Genomic DNA, 20791 nt, shown 5'->3' with positions numbered 1-20791 from the left:
TGTCCTATCACTGAAAAATTTGAACGTATTTATATTACCTTTGAGAGTATGAAAAGAATCATTGACAGACCATAGATAATTGTTTATTTGTTATATATTGAAAACAAATTCTGTGTTGAGCAATATTTAGAAAACGAACGAGGTTGATTGAAAGAAGCAAGTGCTATTGAAAATCTAACACAAATATTTCTTTTGTATAATTTTAAACTACGAAGCAGGCACAGAAACGCTCATTGCGTACGTTGGCAATTGTCAAGAGCAAAGTCATATCCAGGGAAATATTAAAAGTCAGCCAGAACCCTCCGTAATTTTCAAGATTATTCTGGATAAAACTGCATTTCTATTCCCTCTAATGAGGATAATTATTTTTTAAAAAATCAGTACAGTAGATGTACCCGGAACTTAAACAACTTAGAATACGAATGAGCACATTTGTCCCGGAATACGAAGTTGCTTTGGAATAAACCCCATTCTAAAATGCGAATGTTTGCCTGCGCTGGGGCTAACTATATGCTTTATTGTTCAGTTCGTTGTCAGAAGCTATAGTGAAAACATCTCGTGTAATTTACGCTAATAATTCTATGATTTTGTTCTGTTTTCTATTATTTCTTTATATATAACACAACTACTTTGCTTAATCGTCCGGGATTCTAAGAAGTTCATTTTTATTCAAGTTTTTATAAATATTTTATCTTGAAATCCAATGTATTTACTGATAAAATCATTTTAAAAATTCAAATTCATGGCATGCAGGAACAGATTCATCCAGTTTTTATTACTTCAAAGGGAAAAATTGTTAAAGACGGAACTCAAATATAATTCTAGAATGGATTAATTTCCATTTCAAGGATCACTGTAACTATAATCAATATCTGAAAAAGATTTTGCTTAACAGCTCGAGGTTGTTTGGTGGCATGTCAGTGAATATTATGGGGAAAATAGCTCACGAAACTAGACCTGGCAAATCACAATACATCTAAATCTTTCTGTATGGCCGTAGAATTTCTTTCCTGAGATGTAACTGATATGTGACTTACAAAACAAATGCATTACGGTTGATTCAAACACAGCAGAGCCCCGAAAACTCGGTCTAATGTAGGCCGAAGGGTGACCGAGTTTGCGAAAATGTCTGATTATCAGGAATAGTGTTTAAAGGAATAAGTACGAGTGTTTCCTCAGAAAATACAGTACTGTACTTGTATGTATTGGTTGCTTGAGAATACAACAGAGAATTAACTCTCCAAACACCCTTAAAAAAGGAAAAATAGGTATTTTAGGAAGGCATAGACAGAATCTTTACTATACATGGAAATGAAAATTAATGAATACACACTGTACAGTAATTTACCTGATAAGACAGTCCTCAGAAAAATTCTCGGTAATGACCTTAAACGAGTCTGCGCGCGTGGTTGTCGTCACTTGGCCAGAGTGTGGCCGAGTTATCCGGACTACTGAGTTATCGAGTCTGAGTTATGTGTCTTTTTTCTTTAAAAAAAAAAAGTTTAGAAGATCCTGCAAAGATTGATGTTATTTTTGTATATTAGCTGTGACTTGTTCAATATGGATAACTTACAAATTCATAAACACATGTAAATGTAAAAAAACACTTCTTTTTTGTTTCTTGTAAGTTAATTTACTTATTTCTTTGTTGATTATAATAGTATATTATGTATACTCATGTCCAAAACGATTGTCGCATATCTATAACTGTCTTCTTGTAAGAATATAATTTGATAATGATTTTGCAGGGTACTTTTAATATTGATACTATGTATATTAGGGTGGTCCTTATTTATATGGGGAAATATAAATTTAGGAATTTCCTTGGGCTCACCCCCTAAAATGGTTCCATATGGGACAAAATTAAGCCAGGAGAAAAATTAGATTCATTGAATAATTTTAAATGGTGCCCCAAACGACCTAAAGGTTTGAATTTGTTTACAATACATAGTATATGGGGAAAAGCTGGAATAAACTCTTGTAATTTAGATACGGCTTAAGGGAATGGAAAGATAATGGAACTAGAGGAAGAGACCAACCTAATCTTGTATAGCATTATCATGACGGCCATCTTGAAGTCCGCCATCTTCAATTCAGGTCAAAATTTTTAAATAGGAAGAGGGTCATGTGACATCTTTTTGAGGTAGCATTTCACCAGAAGCACAAATCTGGTATTATTTTCAAGTTACCTATATTCATGTAAGAGCTATTACGTGTGAAAAACAAAAGGTTTCGATGTAATTTTATTTTATTGGAGTTATGGAACACAGATTTGTAAGAATTTTTGGAGGTCTTTTACATAAATTAAAACAAATTGCTTGTTTCGCTTTGAACTACAAATAAGTTTTTCCATCAAGTTGATTCATAGACCATTATGAGGAAAAAAAAATATATAACTTGGAAGAAATTGCAGTATCCTTTATTTATGTAGTAGCGTTTTGGTAAGTTATGAATCTTATATGTTACATAGTTCACTTTTGTCGCATCTAAGAAAAGATTGTCTGTGGGCCTTCACTTTCTGCAAAAGAAGCTGTTTCTGCTCAATTTTTCTAAGAACGTTGTTGTAATCTTCTATTAGTTACACTCCCCTTTCTGCTGCACCGTTTGTTACATGGATGAATTGTCTTTCCTTGAAGATAGTCATTGTTATTTGGTGGGGGCCGCGGTGGCTCAGTGGTAGAGCGTTCACCTCTGGTGCATAGGGTCTCGGGTTCAAATCCTGCTCCTGCCAAGTGAACTTTGTGGTGGACAAACACCATGTGCGAGGGTTTCCTCGGGGTTCTCCCGTATCCTCCCACCTTCATTCCACCATTTCACTCATTTCTCTTCTTCACCGTCTCCTTTAGCCTTGCCGGCATAACCGTGGGACGTAAAACTCAATAATTTCATTTTTCATTGTTATTTGGCCATGAAATCGGATCACACTCAAGAAACCCTTTGGGTATTTTAAATCTCGATGAAAATTTGAGTGTTCGTTGTAACAAATTCACTGTTTTTTCTTTTCACAAAAACGTTTATGGTGTCATCTCTTGCGTCGAGCCTCTTCGCTGCTTCACGGTTTCCCCTTATAGTTTTAATTCTTTTAACCACTTTTTGTTTTTCCATTATGGTAACTCCATCATCAAAAAACCCTAATGCTACGTGTTCCTCCTTCAAGTACCAGAGCTGGCGTGAAAATTTAGAAAGAGCCACTTCAGATAATTCAGCATCTATTTGTTTATAACTATACAAACCTTTCAAAAATTACAGGTCTTGTAATGGTGAATGGGGTGCTTGATCACATTTAAGCCAAGCTTGAACATATAGTCGTATCAGAAAATGCATACTCTCCGAAGACCCATTTCTATTTGCTTCGCTAAACGAAATTGTTGTCGAAAGAGTAATGTTTTTAAACAGTAGATTGCTTTTCCCATCCATCTTACATGGTGAATTGCTCCAGGAAAACGAAAGAAAACTCCTCAAGGAGATATGCCACCCAAGAATATGATGGTCAGTTCTAAAAATTTCCTGTAATAGTCTCTGTGGTGTGCTGCTTCTTCAAGTTTGATAGTAAAATTCAACACTTCATTTTTTTACATCGGAAATATTGTTCCTTATATCATCAATTTCTGGAATAAAGTTAGTGCAATCTATTTTCGACCATTCGTTCTGAAAACACTTCAATAGGAGAACGTCCGGTCCAGTCCAGATACAGTGTCTCAAGGAAGGTATACAAGGTTATTTTTGAGCTACTGTTCTAGCAGAATGTAAGCACCGTTGACATGACCCGTATTGCAGGGAGTAGTGTCACAATAAACTGCCTGCACGAACTTTATCAAGTTCCATTCTTCAAGCGAATGTACTATAGTAGAAGCAATATGTTCTTCTCTTGATGGTGACAAAATGGGAACACCAATTAGCCTCTCATGACCATCTCCTGTAATGATTATTGATAACCTGTTGGCAGTCTCTCTGCCAGTCAAATTCGGCAGTAGTTTTCCGTTCCAATGCACAACTAACGCACTTGATGCACTCTGAAATTGTTTTTTTGAGGTTCTGTGCAACTTCGCTACGAATTTTCTCTCAACATTGGTGAATGGAAGACCCATTTATTACTAGTTCCTCTACATTATGGCCTAATGCTTCTGCCGTCGCTGTCAGAATATGTATTGCTGCTCTCAGTGATCTTTTATCGCAACAAAATAATAAATTTAGTCTTTGAGTAATAAAATTAATTTTTCCCCTTTTACATATCTTGGAGGGTCCGGGCACACATGCATCTATATTTACATTTTCTCCAACATTCTCAACTGGGTGTTCCTCTTCATTACTTGAACTGCTCCATGTCTTTTGGTGTATAAAGTTCAAACAAATCATTTTCAGAAGTGCATTTTTTTTCGCGTTCCTCTTTCTTTTAAAGCCGTGCATATCCTTTTCGTTCTTTTCGCGCCAAACTCATGTCTTTACTTTTAGTCGTGTAAGAATTATTATCTCTGAACAGGAGAAATCTTTTCACGGGTAATAATTCTTAGACGACTAAAGCTATCTTTAAAATAGTGCCAGATTTGTGCTTCTGGTAAAACGCTACCTCAAAACGATGTCACGTGACCCTCTTCCTATTTGAAAATTTTGACCTGAACCTAAGATGGTGGATTTCAAGATGGTCGCTATGACAGTACTATAAAAATTAGGTACGTTTCTTCCTCTATTTCTATTATCCAGGGTATCTTCGCATTCCCTTTTGCCGTTTCTAAATTACATGAGTTTATTCCAATTTTTTCTTATATACTATGTACTGTATCGGATTCAAAATTTTAGGTCGCTTGGGGCACCATTTAATATTTTTCAATGAAGCTAATTTTTCTCCTGGCTTAATTTAGTCCCATATGGAACCATTTTAGGGGGTGAGTCCAAAGAAATTCGGAAATCAAAAATTAAGGACCACCCTAATGTATATCATCGAGAAATGTAAATTTGTGGTAAATTTCACATAAAAAGAATTGTAAATACGAAAATTAGATTGAGTAAAACAAAATGTTGCTAAATGGACAAGAAAGTTTTATTTTCGTTTTATTGTTCTTATTTACTGCTCTTTTGATATGAAATTTGCCACATACATGTCTTTGCCGACTGTACACATACTAACATTATAAGAAATACCGGGCGAATTCGTTATCAAATTATATTCCTACAACAACACATTTATAGACATTCGACAATAATTTTGGACATGAGTGTACATATTTCTTTATATGAAATTTATTTTTACATTTTCTTTGTTGATTGTAGTATTATATTATCACGCCTTTTAAAAATGATTGGGAATAGTGATCATATTTTCCCTTTCAAAAAGAAAGCTACCATTAAATTGCCATTATTAATTTATTAGAAATATATATTACGACGGAGAAAATTTACTATAAGACTCTTTAGATGATCATATATTAAAAAGTTAGTATTTTCATTCCAAGAAAGAAAAATTCTCGTTATAGGATACCTGAAAGGCGACAATTCTTTCGAACTACCTATAGTTGGAGACTTTTATCTAACGGGTGATACCGGTCATGTTGATGATGATGGATATTTTTGGTTTAACTCCCGAGCAGATGACGTCATCATAGCTTCAGGGTAATTATAGAAATTAATGTGTTTTATAATTATATATTTCTTTTCGAAAAGAAGATAATATTGATAGTAATTATAAAAGAATGTAGCTGGGATATTCGATATTGCTTCTGTAAGAAAAATTGCCAGGAATTCAAATTTGTCACCTATCATATTGTATTTATTTATTGGTACCTACACAATTACCTAGTCTTTATTTATTTATTTATTTCATTTTCCGTCGTAAGAACTTAGCGTTCATGGCTTCGTCAAGATATACAGTTACTATTACAATTAATAATAATAATAATTACAAGAGAAACGCTACAATTAATGATACAATTATTTAAAAATATATATATAATAATACAATATATATAATAATACAATATATATAATAATAATACAAAATACATACGTAATAATAAAACTTGAAGTGTATTTTTAGAAAAAAATATAAATTGTATCGTGTTTTATATATTTCAAAATTCAAATAAATCTTAATATTTACATTACAAAGAAAGATCACACTGAAGATATTAATCTAAACCACAGAAAAAGATGTTTAAGTAACAGTAACTTGAGGTGTCTTTTAAACTGCAAGTTTGACATTCGTTTGACACAATTTGGTAATTTATTATAAAGTTTTATTCCTATGTGGTGTAACGAATTTTGAGTTCTTGTTAGACGGAAATTTTGTATATTAATATGATTGGTTGTTCTTGTGTTGTATTGGTGTAGGTCCGAATTGAGTTGAAAGTTTCTTTTATTCATATGTATGAATGATGTTTCGATAATGTATATACACGGCAATGGTAATATTTTAAGTTTCAGAAACAGTGGTCTATTTGGTGTATGAAACGGAACTGATAACATTATTCGTAACATTTTCTTCTGCATTGTAAATACTTTCTTCGCATAACAGGTATTACCCCAGAAAATGATTCCACACGATAGAATTGACTGGATCATCCCGAAATAAATTGTTTTCGAGGTTTCTGTAGTTAGAACCTTACTAACTTTACGTATAAGATATATTTTCGCGCTTAGTTTCCTCAACAAATCATTCACTTGATCATCTCATGTTAACTTAGTGTCTAATTTTAACCCTAAAAATTTACAAGTGTCAGATACCTGCATGAGTTCCCCGTCTATACGTATTTGATGTATATTTAGAGAATTCAGTTTTCCTTCATTGAAACTCATTATAGTTGTTTTCGCTGTATTTAAGTTAAGTTGGTTTGCTTTTATCCATTCTGTAATTTTATCTGTCGTGTTCTTAAATATGAAATCCTCGGAGCAAATGTTATTTGGAATTTCAACTAAAATGTTTGTATCATCCGCAAAAAGTACGCTTTTGTTTGGAACTATATAATCGGGAAGATCGTTAATGTATATAAGGAAAAGTATAGGACCTAATATTGATCCTTGTGGAACTTCGTGCCTAATGTGAATTACCTCTAACTTGGTTGGACCTATTTCTACATATTGCATGCGGTTACTCAAATAGGATTGGAACCATAAATTAGCATGACCTCTAATACCATAACTACGCAATTTATTCAATAAAATTTTGTGATTAACAAGGTCAAAGGCTTTTGTGAGATCCAGAAAAAATTCCATATATTTTATTTCTGCTCTCTCTCGCTTTATATATATCATTTAGAAGAGCAACTACAGCATTGTTAATTGATTTGCACTTCCTAAACCCGAATTGGCTCTTCGTGAAGATATTATTCTTTTCCAAAAAAAGGCACCAATCTGTTATACATAACTTTTTCTAAAATTTTGGAGAAAACAGATAGAATAGAGATAGGACGATAATTTCCTGGGTCAGTAGTTGATCCTTTTTTGCGTATAGGTCTTATTTCTGCAAGTTTAAGATCTTCTGGAAATGTTCCTGTTTCAGGAGAGGAATTGCATATATCAGTCAACGGTATAAGAAAATATTTGGCACACATTTAAGCAAATAATAAGGAATATCGTCGGGCCCAGAAGATCTTTTCATCTTCATTTTTTTAATAATCGATCTTATTTCTAACTCTGTGGTAGGTATTAAGTATATAGATACAGAATTACTAGATAATTTTATGTTGTTCGTCTTTTCAGACTCAGATTTTGAGTGTTTTCGCAACGTTGGCAAAAAAAAAAAAAAAAAAAAAAAAAAATCATTAAGAGGTTTGCAATATGGTATTTATTGGTTATTTCTTGGCCATGGTGTATTATTTTTTTAATTCCTATTTTTTGCGGTTTTGATGCGGTTGATTGTTCGTTTACTACTTGCCATAGTGTTTTGTTCTTGTTATCAGATTTAGATATCCAATTTGATGTGTGCATTTTCTTTGCTTCTTTTATTACTCCTTTAAGAATACTTCTAAATTTATTAAAATATTCTTTCAGTTTCCTATTATTCGTCCTTTTCACAATTGTATGTAGTTGTTTCTTTCTCATGCAGGAATCAATTATGCCTCGTGTTATCCAGTTACATCTAGTTTTGTGATAATATACCTTTATCTTCTTAAGTGGAAAGGCTATTTCGAAATAGTGCCCAACGGTATTAATGAACTGTCTGTATTTATTGTTTACGTCATTTCCTAGTAATGTGTCCGTCCAGTCTTCCTTGCTAAGAAGATATTGAAAGTACTTAACGTTCGTTTCATGAAAGTTTCTTGCCCACTTACATTCTTTTCTATCAATTTTCCGATCTTGGGGTTGGCCTTTACACCAAATACACTAATAAATAGTTTTAAGATTTCTATAATGGCCTATAGTCTGAGTATAGGTAAGAGGAAGGAAAGCATAGATATTAAAACCCTGAAAGACATACGAAACGATTGATACTATGGCAGATGTCAGTTATATTAAATCTAATCCGACAAAGGAAATCTGATCCGCAAAAACAATTCATAACAGAATGTTTAATGAACAGGCGAATCACTCATAAGCGTCTATCTATAGAGTAATTCAGTGAACTTACAAGGGAAGTTCGGGAGAAAGCACTCGCCTGCAGAGAAACTAAGCATGCCATTTGAAGGACCAACTCATGCTGATTACAACAAGCTAATGAAATTTCTGTACAGTTGAGATCTGTTCGAGAGAATCAACTTGGAAGTTTATATGAAAAAATGAGTATATGCGCATTTAAACGCGTTAAGTACAACATTATTAGCAACAAATATTGATATACGAATTTAAATATATCAATGGTAACAGAAAAAAACTGTTTTATAATAACTAACAGGTTTGTTAGTTAAAATTAGTCATTATACTGTTCACAATAATGATAGGTTAGAGATGAAAATTGATCACTGTTGTCCTTCTGTTCTAAGAAGAAATAATGCAGGCCAAAGACTTCCTTGCACCATGAACATTTTATATGTGCAATTGCGATAGCGAAAAGCAAAGTCGACAGGTGATTTAAAAGGTAAATAAGTTGTTCGGTAACCTGTCTTGTGGAACGCAAACTGAAACAATCCAATGTATCGTGGTGATCGGAACTTATTTATTAGCATAGACACGAACTTTATTTGTTTCGTTGGTTCATCATAACGTCTGGCTGAAGAAGTTTCATATTATCTACAAATCTCCTGCCATAATCTTTAATTGGTCTGAATCAAAACACATCAAATCGTTGTACAAATCGTGTGCAGTTCTCTGGTATATTTTCAATCATTACGTCTTTGGCAGCAGATATTATTTACCAAGAACAATAGGATAATTATTTCGACTCAAACATAACCAAAACTTAATTTTAATTCTACATTTTAAAGAATATAGAATCACTGTACTCTTGTAAGCCTACAGGAAAATGAATAAAAATAAGAGAAAGTTGCACTATACCAGGCATTCCGGAATCTATTGTATTTACATGTTTCCTTTTGAGTTGTCTAGGGGTACAACAAAGTATGTTACAGCAACAACCAAATATTTTGTTGTCAACGAACTTCTCAAAAGTTATATACTCAAATGACGCACAAGCATAGATAAAATACTCAGTAAAACTGTAGAACGAAGCGCTGAAAAATATGAAAGAATGAAATTGAAAGTAAAACAATAATCAATTGTCAGTCATGGTAACACAAACTGAACTGATTGTTTGAGCAGAACTAATAGTTTATAGAGTTGCTGATACATGTCATCTTCATTGTTTAAATGTGCTCATTGACGGTTGCTAATAACGTATATAAGAGAAGTATTAAACAATTATTGTACCAAATATAGAAGGAACTGAGCAAATATATTGTGCTTGTTGTATGTTGGACTCTTAAAGTTTTAGAAGTGTGTGTGCCAAAAGAAAGAGATACTGGTTGTATATTCTCTGTGGTTTGTAGGTGGCAAGTGCGGACCGGATTGTGAAAGTGAAGAAAACTGATGTGCGTGTGTGAAAGGTGCAGGATTTTAACTACTTCTACATTCTCCCTACTCTCCAGATCTCACTCTCAGCGATTTTTATTTGTTCCCCAAGTTAAAACAGTATATTCCCGGGCGCGACTGTTACATATACTATGGGACAGTGGCTTATTGACCAACCACAATTTTTTTTAAGATATAACAGCTCTAGAACATACGTGAACGAAGTGCATTTCTGTAATTGATGGCGGAAAAATAGTTTCTTCTATATCAGAAAATAATTGTTGAATACCCCTCGTACATATGAATATTCATTAATCTTTTAGTGTTGCGCTGTTATAGTTGATGACCACGTACCAACAGAGAACTATATATATATATATATATATATATATATATATATATATAGGGTGTTTCAAAACAACGCCGACAACGTTTGGGAGATGATTCCTGACACCAAGATAAGACAAAAAGTATACACCAACCTGGGTGCACAAATGCTTCCTTTCGGAGTTAAAGGCTCCAATCCTATGGGACCTACCGTAGTCGGGTCAAGACTTCACTTAGGAATTAATATGTGCCCTATCCAAAAATACATGTTTCAGAATCCTGCGGTACTCAGGCAACAATTTTTATAGAGGGAGTTTGGCTAAGAGCATATAATCTGAAGTACTTACCAACTACTTTTGCAAAAACTGTTGCAGAAGTACCGCAGGATTCTGATACATGGATATTTGGGTAGGGTACATACTAGTTCTTAAGTGAAGTCTTGACCCGACTAGGATAGGTCCCATAGTATTGGAGCTATGAACCATTAAAGTTAAGTTTTTCATGTTTTCGGCAGTCTGTAACTCCGAAAGGAAGCATTTGTGCATCCAGGTTGGTCTATACCTTTTGTCTTATCTTGATGTCAGGAATCACCTCCCAAACGTTGTCGGTGTTGTTTTGAGTGAGTGTCAAAACTTCTAGCTGATATAAAGGAATTTGTGTACATTATCATATCTTAATTCACGATATTGACAGCTCTTGATGGAAGTCATACCGGAAAAAATAGACCTTTTATCACTTTAATTTAAACTAATGGAAGAAAACAACTTATCCGATGTTCTAATTCTTGTATACAAGAAATGCATTAGATATGTTTTGTTTCCTTATTTTAAAGCAATAAAAGCTTAATTTTTACTGATGAGACGTCCCTCAAAAGCCACCACCCACGAACTAAAGTATACGATATATTGAAAAATGCTCGAAGTAAAGAGACATATCATTGTTAGGTTGTAAAAGTATTAATTAGGGTGGCTTCTTGCTTTCTATGAGCTCCTTAAAATAAATAAATAAAGTTATACAAATTGCCAGGTATTCTTTATTGTAGCAATAGCTGATTAGGTCTAACTCGGAAAGGCGACTACACTTGCCTTTCTTTATCCTTTCTTTCTGCTGCATTACCATCGATCATCCACTTTCATGGCTTTTTAAATATTCTAATAATCATACCTAAATGTATAAAACTGTGGAACTTTCAACATAAAGTAATTAACCTCTGGGAAAACATTTAGGGTCACTTTTCTTTATCCTTTCTTTATATTGATCTTTCTTTAAATACCAACTGTATGACTCAGTGTTTCTTCCAGACATGTTTTTTCTTGGGGGGGGGCTGCCCCCCGGAGCTCTGAGAGTGCCCCTCCGAACAAGACTAAAATAATACGTCTATAATAAAATAATAAATAAAATAGTACCAACAGTGCCCCCCCCCCCCCGGAATGCTACGTATGCCCCCTCGGAACACTTTTTCTGAAAGAACGACTGGTATGACTCAAAATTATACAACACACAAGACCTTGAAGAACATGTACAAGCTCATTGCCCTTCTCAAATATATATAAAATATGTTAAATGGCTTCTTTTATCATAGAAGCCAACACCACTCAATTATAATAGCTCATCATCTGTTTCCAGCAACTATACACAAATATTAGTAATCTACCTCTAGACACTTTCTGCTGCATTGCCATCGATCATCCACTTTCATGGCTTTTTCAATATTCTAATAATCATACCTAAATTTATAAAACTGTGAAACTTTGAACATAAAGTAATTACGGTAACCTCTGGGAAAACATTTAGGGTCACCTTTCTTTATCCAGTAGATGTGTAGTTTACTATTTGAATTTCTGAAGAAATGTATTTGTAGCTATAAAGACTCAGTTAACTAAATTGGTTTCAATGAAGATTAAAGATCTTTAGCTTCATGTTCTTCCACTACCATCTCCTATAGATAAACTCTGGGAGTGAGTGAAAAAGATCACATACTAGAAGTTTCAATTTCGTCCGGTAGATGTCACCCGCTGGCAGTGGAGTAGTTCTAGAACTTTTTGTAGGTATACGATCGACAGTTTTCAAAAATATACCGTATACCCATCCCTATATGCGTCATTCTTCCGTAAAATTAAGGCAAGTATACGCTAGAGTATAAAAATATGAGGTGGGTATACGCCGTATACACCCCATTACTCCCTGCCCGCTGCAGAATGTGTAATTTTTACTATTTTCATTTCAATAGCAGAAACTAGAATATCGGTAGCTACCGTTTAAAGTAGCAGCTATCCGTTAAAACTTTAACGGATTGACTCCACGATCGAACTTAGCCGAGATAATTAGTCTAGCTGTCGATTGCAGAAACATAATTCAAAAATTAGCTTTCGTTCAAGAATTATCGTGTGGAGCAACAGAAGAACGTAAGTCTCCGTTACCCGTTAACGGATTGATTCTATTAACGAACTCGGCTGAGATAATCGCCCTAGCTGTCTGTCGCAAAACACGAAATTCTAAAAATTTGCTTTCGTTCCAATTATCGTGTGGAGTAACGGACGGAAATGTCACAGTTATCCGTTAAAATGTTAAGAAAATTAACTCCATTAACGAACTCGGCCGAAATAATCGCTCTAGCTATTTATTGCCAAAGAGAAATTTTAAAAAATCGCTTTCGTTCAAGTTATCGAATGAAGTAACGGATGGACGTACGAACAAATCCCACTTACGTGATCCTAATAAAGGAAGATATGAAATATAATTAAGAAGGAGATGAAATGATAATGATAAGTAAAAATTCGAGAATTTATCAAAAATAAATGGGAAATATTTTAAGACAGACTGAAATGACTAAGAAGAATATAGAAACTAGGGATGGCCATTTCCGGAAAAAGAGGTTTCCGGAAAACACATTTTCCGTTTTCTGTTTTTCCGGGAAATTTTCCGTCTTCCGATTTTCCGGAAAATTTTCTGTTTCCGTTTTTCCGGAAAATGTCCCGTCTTCCGTTTTTCCGGGAAATTTTCCGTCTTCCGATTTTCCGGAAAATTTTCCGTTTCCGTTTTCAATTTTCCGTTTTTCCGGAAAATGTGGCCATCCCTAATAGAAACTAGAATTAAAAAATATATATTTATAAGAGACGCAGAAGATCAGAATTTCGTTCTTTTTGGCTTTCGAAAGCACCTACGCATAACCAACACAACTTAAATGAACAAAACTTTTGAGAAAATTCAATGCCAGTAGAAGGAAACAAATGTGTTCTAGTCGTATTTCTTTAGAACAAAAGATCAACCCTCCTTACTAGTTTATGGCTAGTGTGTATCCGTTTTCATCCACGTGGTCCCGGGACCGATTCCCAGTTGGGGCGGAGGAAGGTGCACGAAAACTTTAATTTCACAAATCACTCACTCTCATTAATCGTCCGTTCCCTTTAGCCGAAAGGGCAAACAGTGGGACGTTAAACTAAAATAATTCATTTCGTTTTATAGAACAAAAGACCAGCGTTAAGTTTGGATAACAGCAATCTCGACAAGAATTGGGATGTAGTTCTGAACAGCTTCATTGAAAACGTAAACATCTGTGACTATATAGTAAATTATATAGTAATGCAATGTTTCGATTTGTACATAAGTTAAAGTAATTTGTCTACGGGGTCAAGATTGAAGTGGCATGTGGTCGCAATGCACAACAACGATTTCGGACTTCGTGACGATTTTTTCGCCAAATTGAAGAAATCACTTCGCGGGAAGCACTGCGAATCAAAATAAGCCATCTCCCGTGCCATATGGCGATTCCTGGGGATCATTAACAAAGATTGACGCGCTGACGGTGTACAACGCCTTTCATATATGTGGCAGAAGGTGAGGTGTTCTGTGCATAAAGCCAGTTACGAATTATAACAATGTTGACATGACTTTATATTCAGCCCTCGCATTTTAAGTTGTATGAAGTGTGTGTAAATAGTAGTGTACTTGATTGGTTATGTTCCTACCACCAAGTTGTGAGTTTCTGTGTCTATAGTGATCACCATTTCTTTGAAGAGCTGTTACTGAAGTCTTTTTAAGTTAAACATGCAAAAATATTTATGAAGCCGAAGCTTTTTTATTCGTGTTTACTGTCGAAGGCAACAGACTTGGTTGCCGAAAACATACTTGGTTGCCGAAATAATAAACCGATTAACACTCCCAGGACCATAATAGTTAAGTAGTATTAATTAAAAGGATATCAGGTTGTCCACCACAAACTTGCTGGCTTCGGATCGAACCGAAAGCTCGTCGATTAGACGTTAGTGCTCCACCGTCTGCTTTAGAGGTTAACATTACGCTGCAGCATGCGAATAATAAAGATAAGTTGTAATATTCAGTTAGGTGTCGAGTATAATATTTCCTCAGGTTTTAGAACTTTACTCGATTTTCACTATAAAACTTTTTTATTTCTATTTATTTTATTTATTTATTTATTATTTTTATTTTATTTATTTATTTTTATTTTTATTTATTTATTTTTTTGTTTAATCAAATCCCATGAATTTTCATGTCTCTGGATAAATAATATTACCTCTTGTATATCATTTATTTATTATAATTCATAGGTTTTTATTCTTTCCTAGGTACCGCATTAGTCCGTTCGAAGTTGAATCAGTTCTTTTGGAACACCCTTCAGTTGTGGAATCAGCGGTCGTTTCGTCACCCGATGCACTCCGAGGAGAAGTTGTAAAAGCTTTCATTGTTCTATCCAACTCAGAACAACGAAGCCATGAAATCGTACAAGCAGAACTACAAAAGTTTGTGAAGCAGAAGACGGCACCATACAAATATCCACGAAAGGTGTGTTACATACCGGATATGAATTCTTACGATTATCATATAAATTTAAGTGATTAAACAACCATACATCCTTCGAGTCAACTGTTAGTTACTATGCCCAACTTCTATCTTTTACTACATGATATCAAAGAAAGAAATAATAATAATAAATTGTTTGTATCTGATGACATTAATTACGCTGACTCGCCCACTGTTTGAAATATTAATGGCAGTTTTCGTTTGTTTCAGGGGCCCGCGGTGGCTCCGTGGTAAAGCGTTCACCTCTGGTGCTTGGGGTCCCGGGTTCTATCCCTGCCCCGCCAAGTGAACTTTGTGGTGGACAAACACCGTGTGCGTGGGTTTCCTCGGGGTTCTCCCGTTTCCTCTCACTTTCTTCATTCCACCATTTCATTCATTTCTCATCATCACCGTTTCCTTTAGCCTTGCCGGCATAATCGTGGGACGTAAAACTCAAAGATTATTCATTTGAGTTTCGGAGAAATGCTTGTATCTTCTTAGAATCGGTACCTTGTTTCTTATACCTCTGGTTCATACTAATTACATAATTGTAGTAGTCATATTTAAACCAGTTGAGCATGCTCCAAGTGCATTGCCAGAACGAACTTAGAAGAATTAATTTTTCTTATTAACTTCTACAGGCTTTATACCAATTGTTCTATGTGCTTTATTATTATACTTATTAAACAATTCTTGTAATATATCTATCCATTTATAACTTCCTTGACTACTAAATTTTTTCCACATCTTTTGTTTAAGAGTTCTGTTAAAACATTCTACGATATGTTGTTTTACAAAGACAATAAACATTACAAATGAATTTAGCAGATATGCAAAATACTACAAAGTATAAAAATAATTAAAAATATATATTATGTTGTATTGATATTTTTCACAATGTGCATATTGTGTTCCGTTAAAAACAAAGAAAGGTCTTGAAATTGTAAAAGCAATAACAAAAATAAAAGTAAAAAGTTACCCGTATTTAACTTACAAACAGATTTAGGTGATGAATTTTATAATCAGCATGTAAAACGGCTACTTAAAGAATATGAAATTAATCATTATAGTGTTCAAAATGAAGAGCTCAAAATTGAAAAATTCACAAAATGTCATATCTCTATGAATTACGGTTTCCCAGATATGGCTCCTTAAATCTCTCGAAATCCGAACGTTTTTGCCCAATATCTGGGGAACGGTAGATAGTTGGCGACCAATTACTATTTGGTACCAAAATGTTTACCATCCTCTTAGGTATTGATCAACACCAATATCATCTCTCTATGATTTACGATTCCCGAGATATGGCTCCTTAAATCTCCCGAAATCAGAACTTTTTTGGCCAGTATCTGGGTAACTGTGGCCAGTTAGCCAATAGCTACCGGTTACTATTTGGTACCAAAATGTTTACCATCCTCTTAGATATTGATCAACACCAATACCATCTATCTACAATTTACAATTCCCGAGATATGGCTCCTTAAATCTCTCGAAATAGGATTTTTTTTGCCAATATCTCGGGAATGGTGTGGAAAAAAAAAAAAATCATCACTTTCTCACATAGTTTTAGATGCTCTAGTATCTATGTTTGCTCTATCGGCTCAAAATTGAAACATTCGTAAATAACAGACACACACAAACAGAGAATTCAGTAACGAACTTCTTAAGTTCGTTGAAAAAATAGTTTTACAAATATAAATACACACTTCAATTTTTATTAATTCTACTGTATTTAGATTGTTAAGTTTAATTTATAGTATTTCTAATTTATTTTTTAATTATTTGGTATCTTAGAATTGAAAATTATTAATTATTTCGTGATTTTAAAAAATTAATGCTTCAATTTGTCCACCCTCTTCTATAGTTCATATTGAATTTCTATTCATGTAGCTATTAATTTTGGCTTAAGCCAGAAAATCTGGAGATACAGCTGGTAATGGAAACTGGTATTGCATTAATGATGAAGGTATTAGCCATTTATGCTATGCACGGGCGTTTCACTTTTTTTTTTTTTTTTTTTTTTTTTTTAACTGCGAATGTTTTTCTTCCATGTCCAAATATCTACTGTAAAATGGTTTCGACTGTATTTGGATTTCAAGTTTAATTACCGGAAAAGTACCTAGTTTCATTACTTGAGGGGTTATATAGCCAGTAAACAACTACAATAAGCTTATGTATCCTAAAATATGAAATGAAATGACATCTTTGAGTTTTACGTCCCACGGTTATGCCGGTTAGGCTAAAGGAGACGGTGATTATGAGAGATGAGTAAATGGTGGAATGAAGAAAGTGGGAGGAAACGGGAGAACCACGAGAAAACCCACGAGCACGGTGTTTGTCCACCACAAAGTTCACTTGGCGGGGGCTGGGATCGAACCCGGGACCCCAAGCACCAGAGGTGAACGCTCTACCCCTGAGCCACCGCGCCCCCCCATATCCTAAAATAATTTACGTTAGAAACAGAGAAACTTAATTGCACCACGGAACGCCGTAATTGAATATTTTGGTTTTCTATGATTTAGGTAAATTGTTAAGGATATCATGATCTTAAGGATGTTTCCTTATCTTTTTTTTTCTGTTTCCTGCCAAGCGCTATACAATGAATGGAGGAAATTTTTCCTCAAATCTAAAATATGAAGCATAATTTAAATCAGGGCGCAAAATTTCCGATCGCCATTGGCGACTAGAAATTTAGAGCTGGCGAACAGTGTTCAGTAGGAATGACTTCTGCTTTAACTCACAGGGCTGCACAGTTTCTGTTTCCCACAAAAATAATTGTCAGTGAGTGAGAGAAAACACGGAACGTGAAGTCTTCACAACGGACATGGGAAGTGAAGTCCTCACAACGTTGTAACTTGCCCCTCCTTTCCCACTCTCAATTTAAAACTTCATTACGAGATTCCCAAATTTGCTTCCAATTGTCACATTTTGTGCAGTTTCACCTGTGAGTACTGTTTCATGTGAGGAAGGCTTCAGCAGTCCCAACAGAGTTAAGACTGCCTACAGGAATCCACTTAAGACTGACACACTGGATGATTTGCTCACAATTTCTATCAATGGCCCCTCACTTAAGGACTTTGATCCGAAAACTGCAATCGACAACTGGTACTTCAGTGCAGTGCGTTACTCGTAAAATATTTTTTAACATGTATATGAATTGTCCAATTCAAAATTGATTATCCTGAATCTAATTGTCTGGGTTTTGAAATTTTATGCCCTGATCTAATTTCCTTCTTTTTTTTTTTTTTTTTTTTTATCAAACAAAAGGACATGGAGGGGGGAAAAGGACTCTCATAATTTCATGAGATACTGGCGACCATCATTTTTCGACTGGCGAGTGCGCCTGACTTTAAAATTTTGCGCCCTGCTTTAAGCTGAGTACTATGATTGTATGCCAAATAAGAGGAGGATATAAAAGGGAAAAAAAATCTATTGATGTTTCTGTTTTATACCCTTACTCACATCCAATAACAAACTTTAGTTAGAATATTGAAAATAAAATGAAATCTTTCAGTTTAACGTCCCACAATTATACTCGTTAGGCTAAGGGAGACGGATGATTAAGGCAAGCAAATGATGATGGAAAAAATGGTCGAATGAGAATGTAGGAGGAAACAGGGGGTACCCTACGTAAACCTACGGACACGATGTTGTCCACCACAAACTTACTTGGACGGGGATCGAATCAGGGACCCCATGCAAGCGCTTTAACACTGATCCACCCAGTTAGAATATTGAGAATTATATCAAGACAGATAATCAGAACTCAATTCTATTACAGATAAATACAGGAAAACATATTAGAAGTGTATATTCAACAGAAAGTACCTTTCGTTCTTGCTTTCATATCAGTTGCCATAAAAGTAGTAAAGTGCTTTTAAGAACTCTTTCGTCAACTTAGTGTGAAAACTAAATACTACAGTAGATGAATATCAAAGCATCTTAGTATGAACTTCGAAAAGTGATTAAATTAATTCCACTATATCGTCGCATGAGAACCAGAGGAACATAACTATTTTCCTAGGTTTACAGGCGAGGGGAAAAAAATATTATTTTCTTAGAAAGATGTGTTTTTAATAAGGTGGTAATTTCGCTACATTACAACAGATGATCGACAAGGAGAACAGATGGCGTTACGGTCCATTTACACCAAGTGGGGCTTTCAAAATTATGTCCAAACATGAAGAAAACGAAAACCGCATTTTTGGAGTTACGTTCTTCTGGTTCTCATGCGACGATATATTAGTAACTACACAGTGCATCTACTAAGTTTCTTGATTGCTGGCATAAAGAAATTAAAAAAAAAAGTAACCACGTTATTATTCCACATATATATCCCTCCTCGTTTGATGTAAGTAGTGGCACGGGTGTAGAGCTGTAGGATTCCCTTCTGGAAGTCTTGTTCTGGACCCAGTTCAGTTCACTAGCAATAGCCTGCTAGATATCACAAATGGAGTTCAAATTTCTGACCCTTCAGTTTGAATTTAACCTTGAGGAACAGAATCTGCTGGAGCTAGGTCGGGAGAATATGTGAGGTGGTTAATGCAGACAGTTTGTTTCTTTGTCAAAAACTGCTCAACAGAAATAATCTTGTGACAAGGCGCATTACCGTAGAGGAGGAGTCATTCATGAGAATTAATAACTTCCAGTCTTACACCCCCAAGTCCTTCAACAATCGATCTATAACATCTTTGTAAACTGCTGCTGCGATGGTGTAACCCTCGGGTATGAATTTCTTGTAAACTACACCTCTCCAGTCGAAGACAACCACCAACATCGTTTTCACACGTTAGCGTTTTCTTCGGCTGTAGAGATCCTTTACGTAACACCTGGTTGGTTCTTCCTTTTTTCTTCCGACCAAGCCCTAACAGACCTCCTTCTATTTCCCAAGGTTAAATCCAAACTGAAGGGGTAGGAGTTCGACTCTATTTCTGATATCTCGCAGTTGTTACTAATGAATTGAACAGGGTCACATGAGACTTCCAGAAGATCTTACAGTTATATATCCGTGCTACAGTTTGTATCGTAAAAGAAAAGATGTATATAGACTAGCATGTGGTTACAGTTATTCCATCTTTTAATTATTTTTATGTTACCAGCCCTGAAACTTATCAGACGCACTGTGTATATAGTATAGGTAATTTGTAAATTTAAAACTACTGGTATCAGTAACTGACATAGTGTGTAATAATTTTCAAATATATACAATTATTATTATATAGATTGTAAAAGTCATTTTATGTTACGATTTTCTTCAAAACTCTACTTTTCATGAGTTGTTAAATATTGAATTTGTTCTAGGTATTGTATCTTTTTCTAAGTATTGATGAATTTTATACTACTTGAAATAGAATCTACAGAATGATTGATAGTAGAACTTTTGTTAGTGGTTCAAGATGCAATTTATTCATTATTGACAGATACTATCATCAGAAAAATACTCCAAGTAGGTTACTCTCATTATCAGATATTGTATGTGTAAACAGGTACATTAGTAATATCTTAATTATATGTCTTGCAAAGCAATTTATGTTTTGCCCAACTTGATATTACAGTATTTTATTTTTCTTACAGATCGAATTTGTACAATCACTGCCAAAAACAGTGAGTGGGAAGATTCTACGAAGAAAGCTGAAAGCTCAAGAATGGAAAAAGGGTTAATAAATATACAGCAATGTTACAACAAAGAATGGATTACGAAACAAATAAAAGTTTACAAATTCGAAAA

General features: G+C 34.5%; 1 protein-coding gene across 2 annotated transcripts in view; it reads left to right on the top strand.

The window, feature by feature from the left end:
• Positions 1 to 20791, top strand: part of LOC145681136 (acyl-coenzyme A synthetase ACSM3, mitochondrial-like) — a 125533-nt gene extending 104742 nt beyond the window's left edge. For both annotated transcript variants that reach the window (XM_081752570.1, XM_081752569.1), the window contains exons 10-12: positions 5472 to 5607; positions 14850 to 15066; positions 20638 to 20791. In XM_081752570.1, coding sequence (XP_081608696.1) covers positions 5472 to 5607; positions 14850 to 15066; positions 20638 to 20724 — 440 coding nt within the window. In that variant the 3' untranslated portion in view covers positions 20725 to 20791. The remainder of the gene's footprint in view (positions 1 to 5471; positions 5608 to 14849; positions 15067 to 20637) is intronic.

Source organism: Thermobia domestica, chromosome 3 (assembly GCF_964235325.1).
Source record: "Thermobia domestica chromosome 3, izTheDome1.hap1.1, whole genome shotgun sequence".
Lineage (NCBI taxonomy): Eukaryota > Metazoa > Arthropoda > Insecta > Zygentoma > Lepismatidae > Thermobia > Thermobia domestica.
Note: the sequence above shows the minus strand (reverse complement) of the source record. Positions and strands in the feature narration are given on the sequence as shown.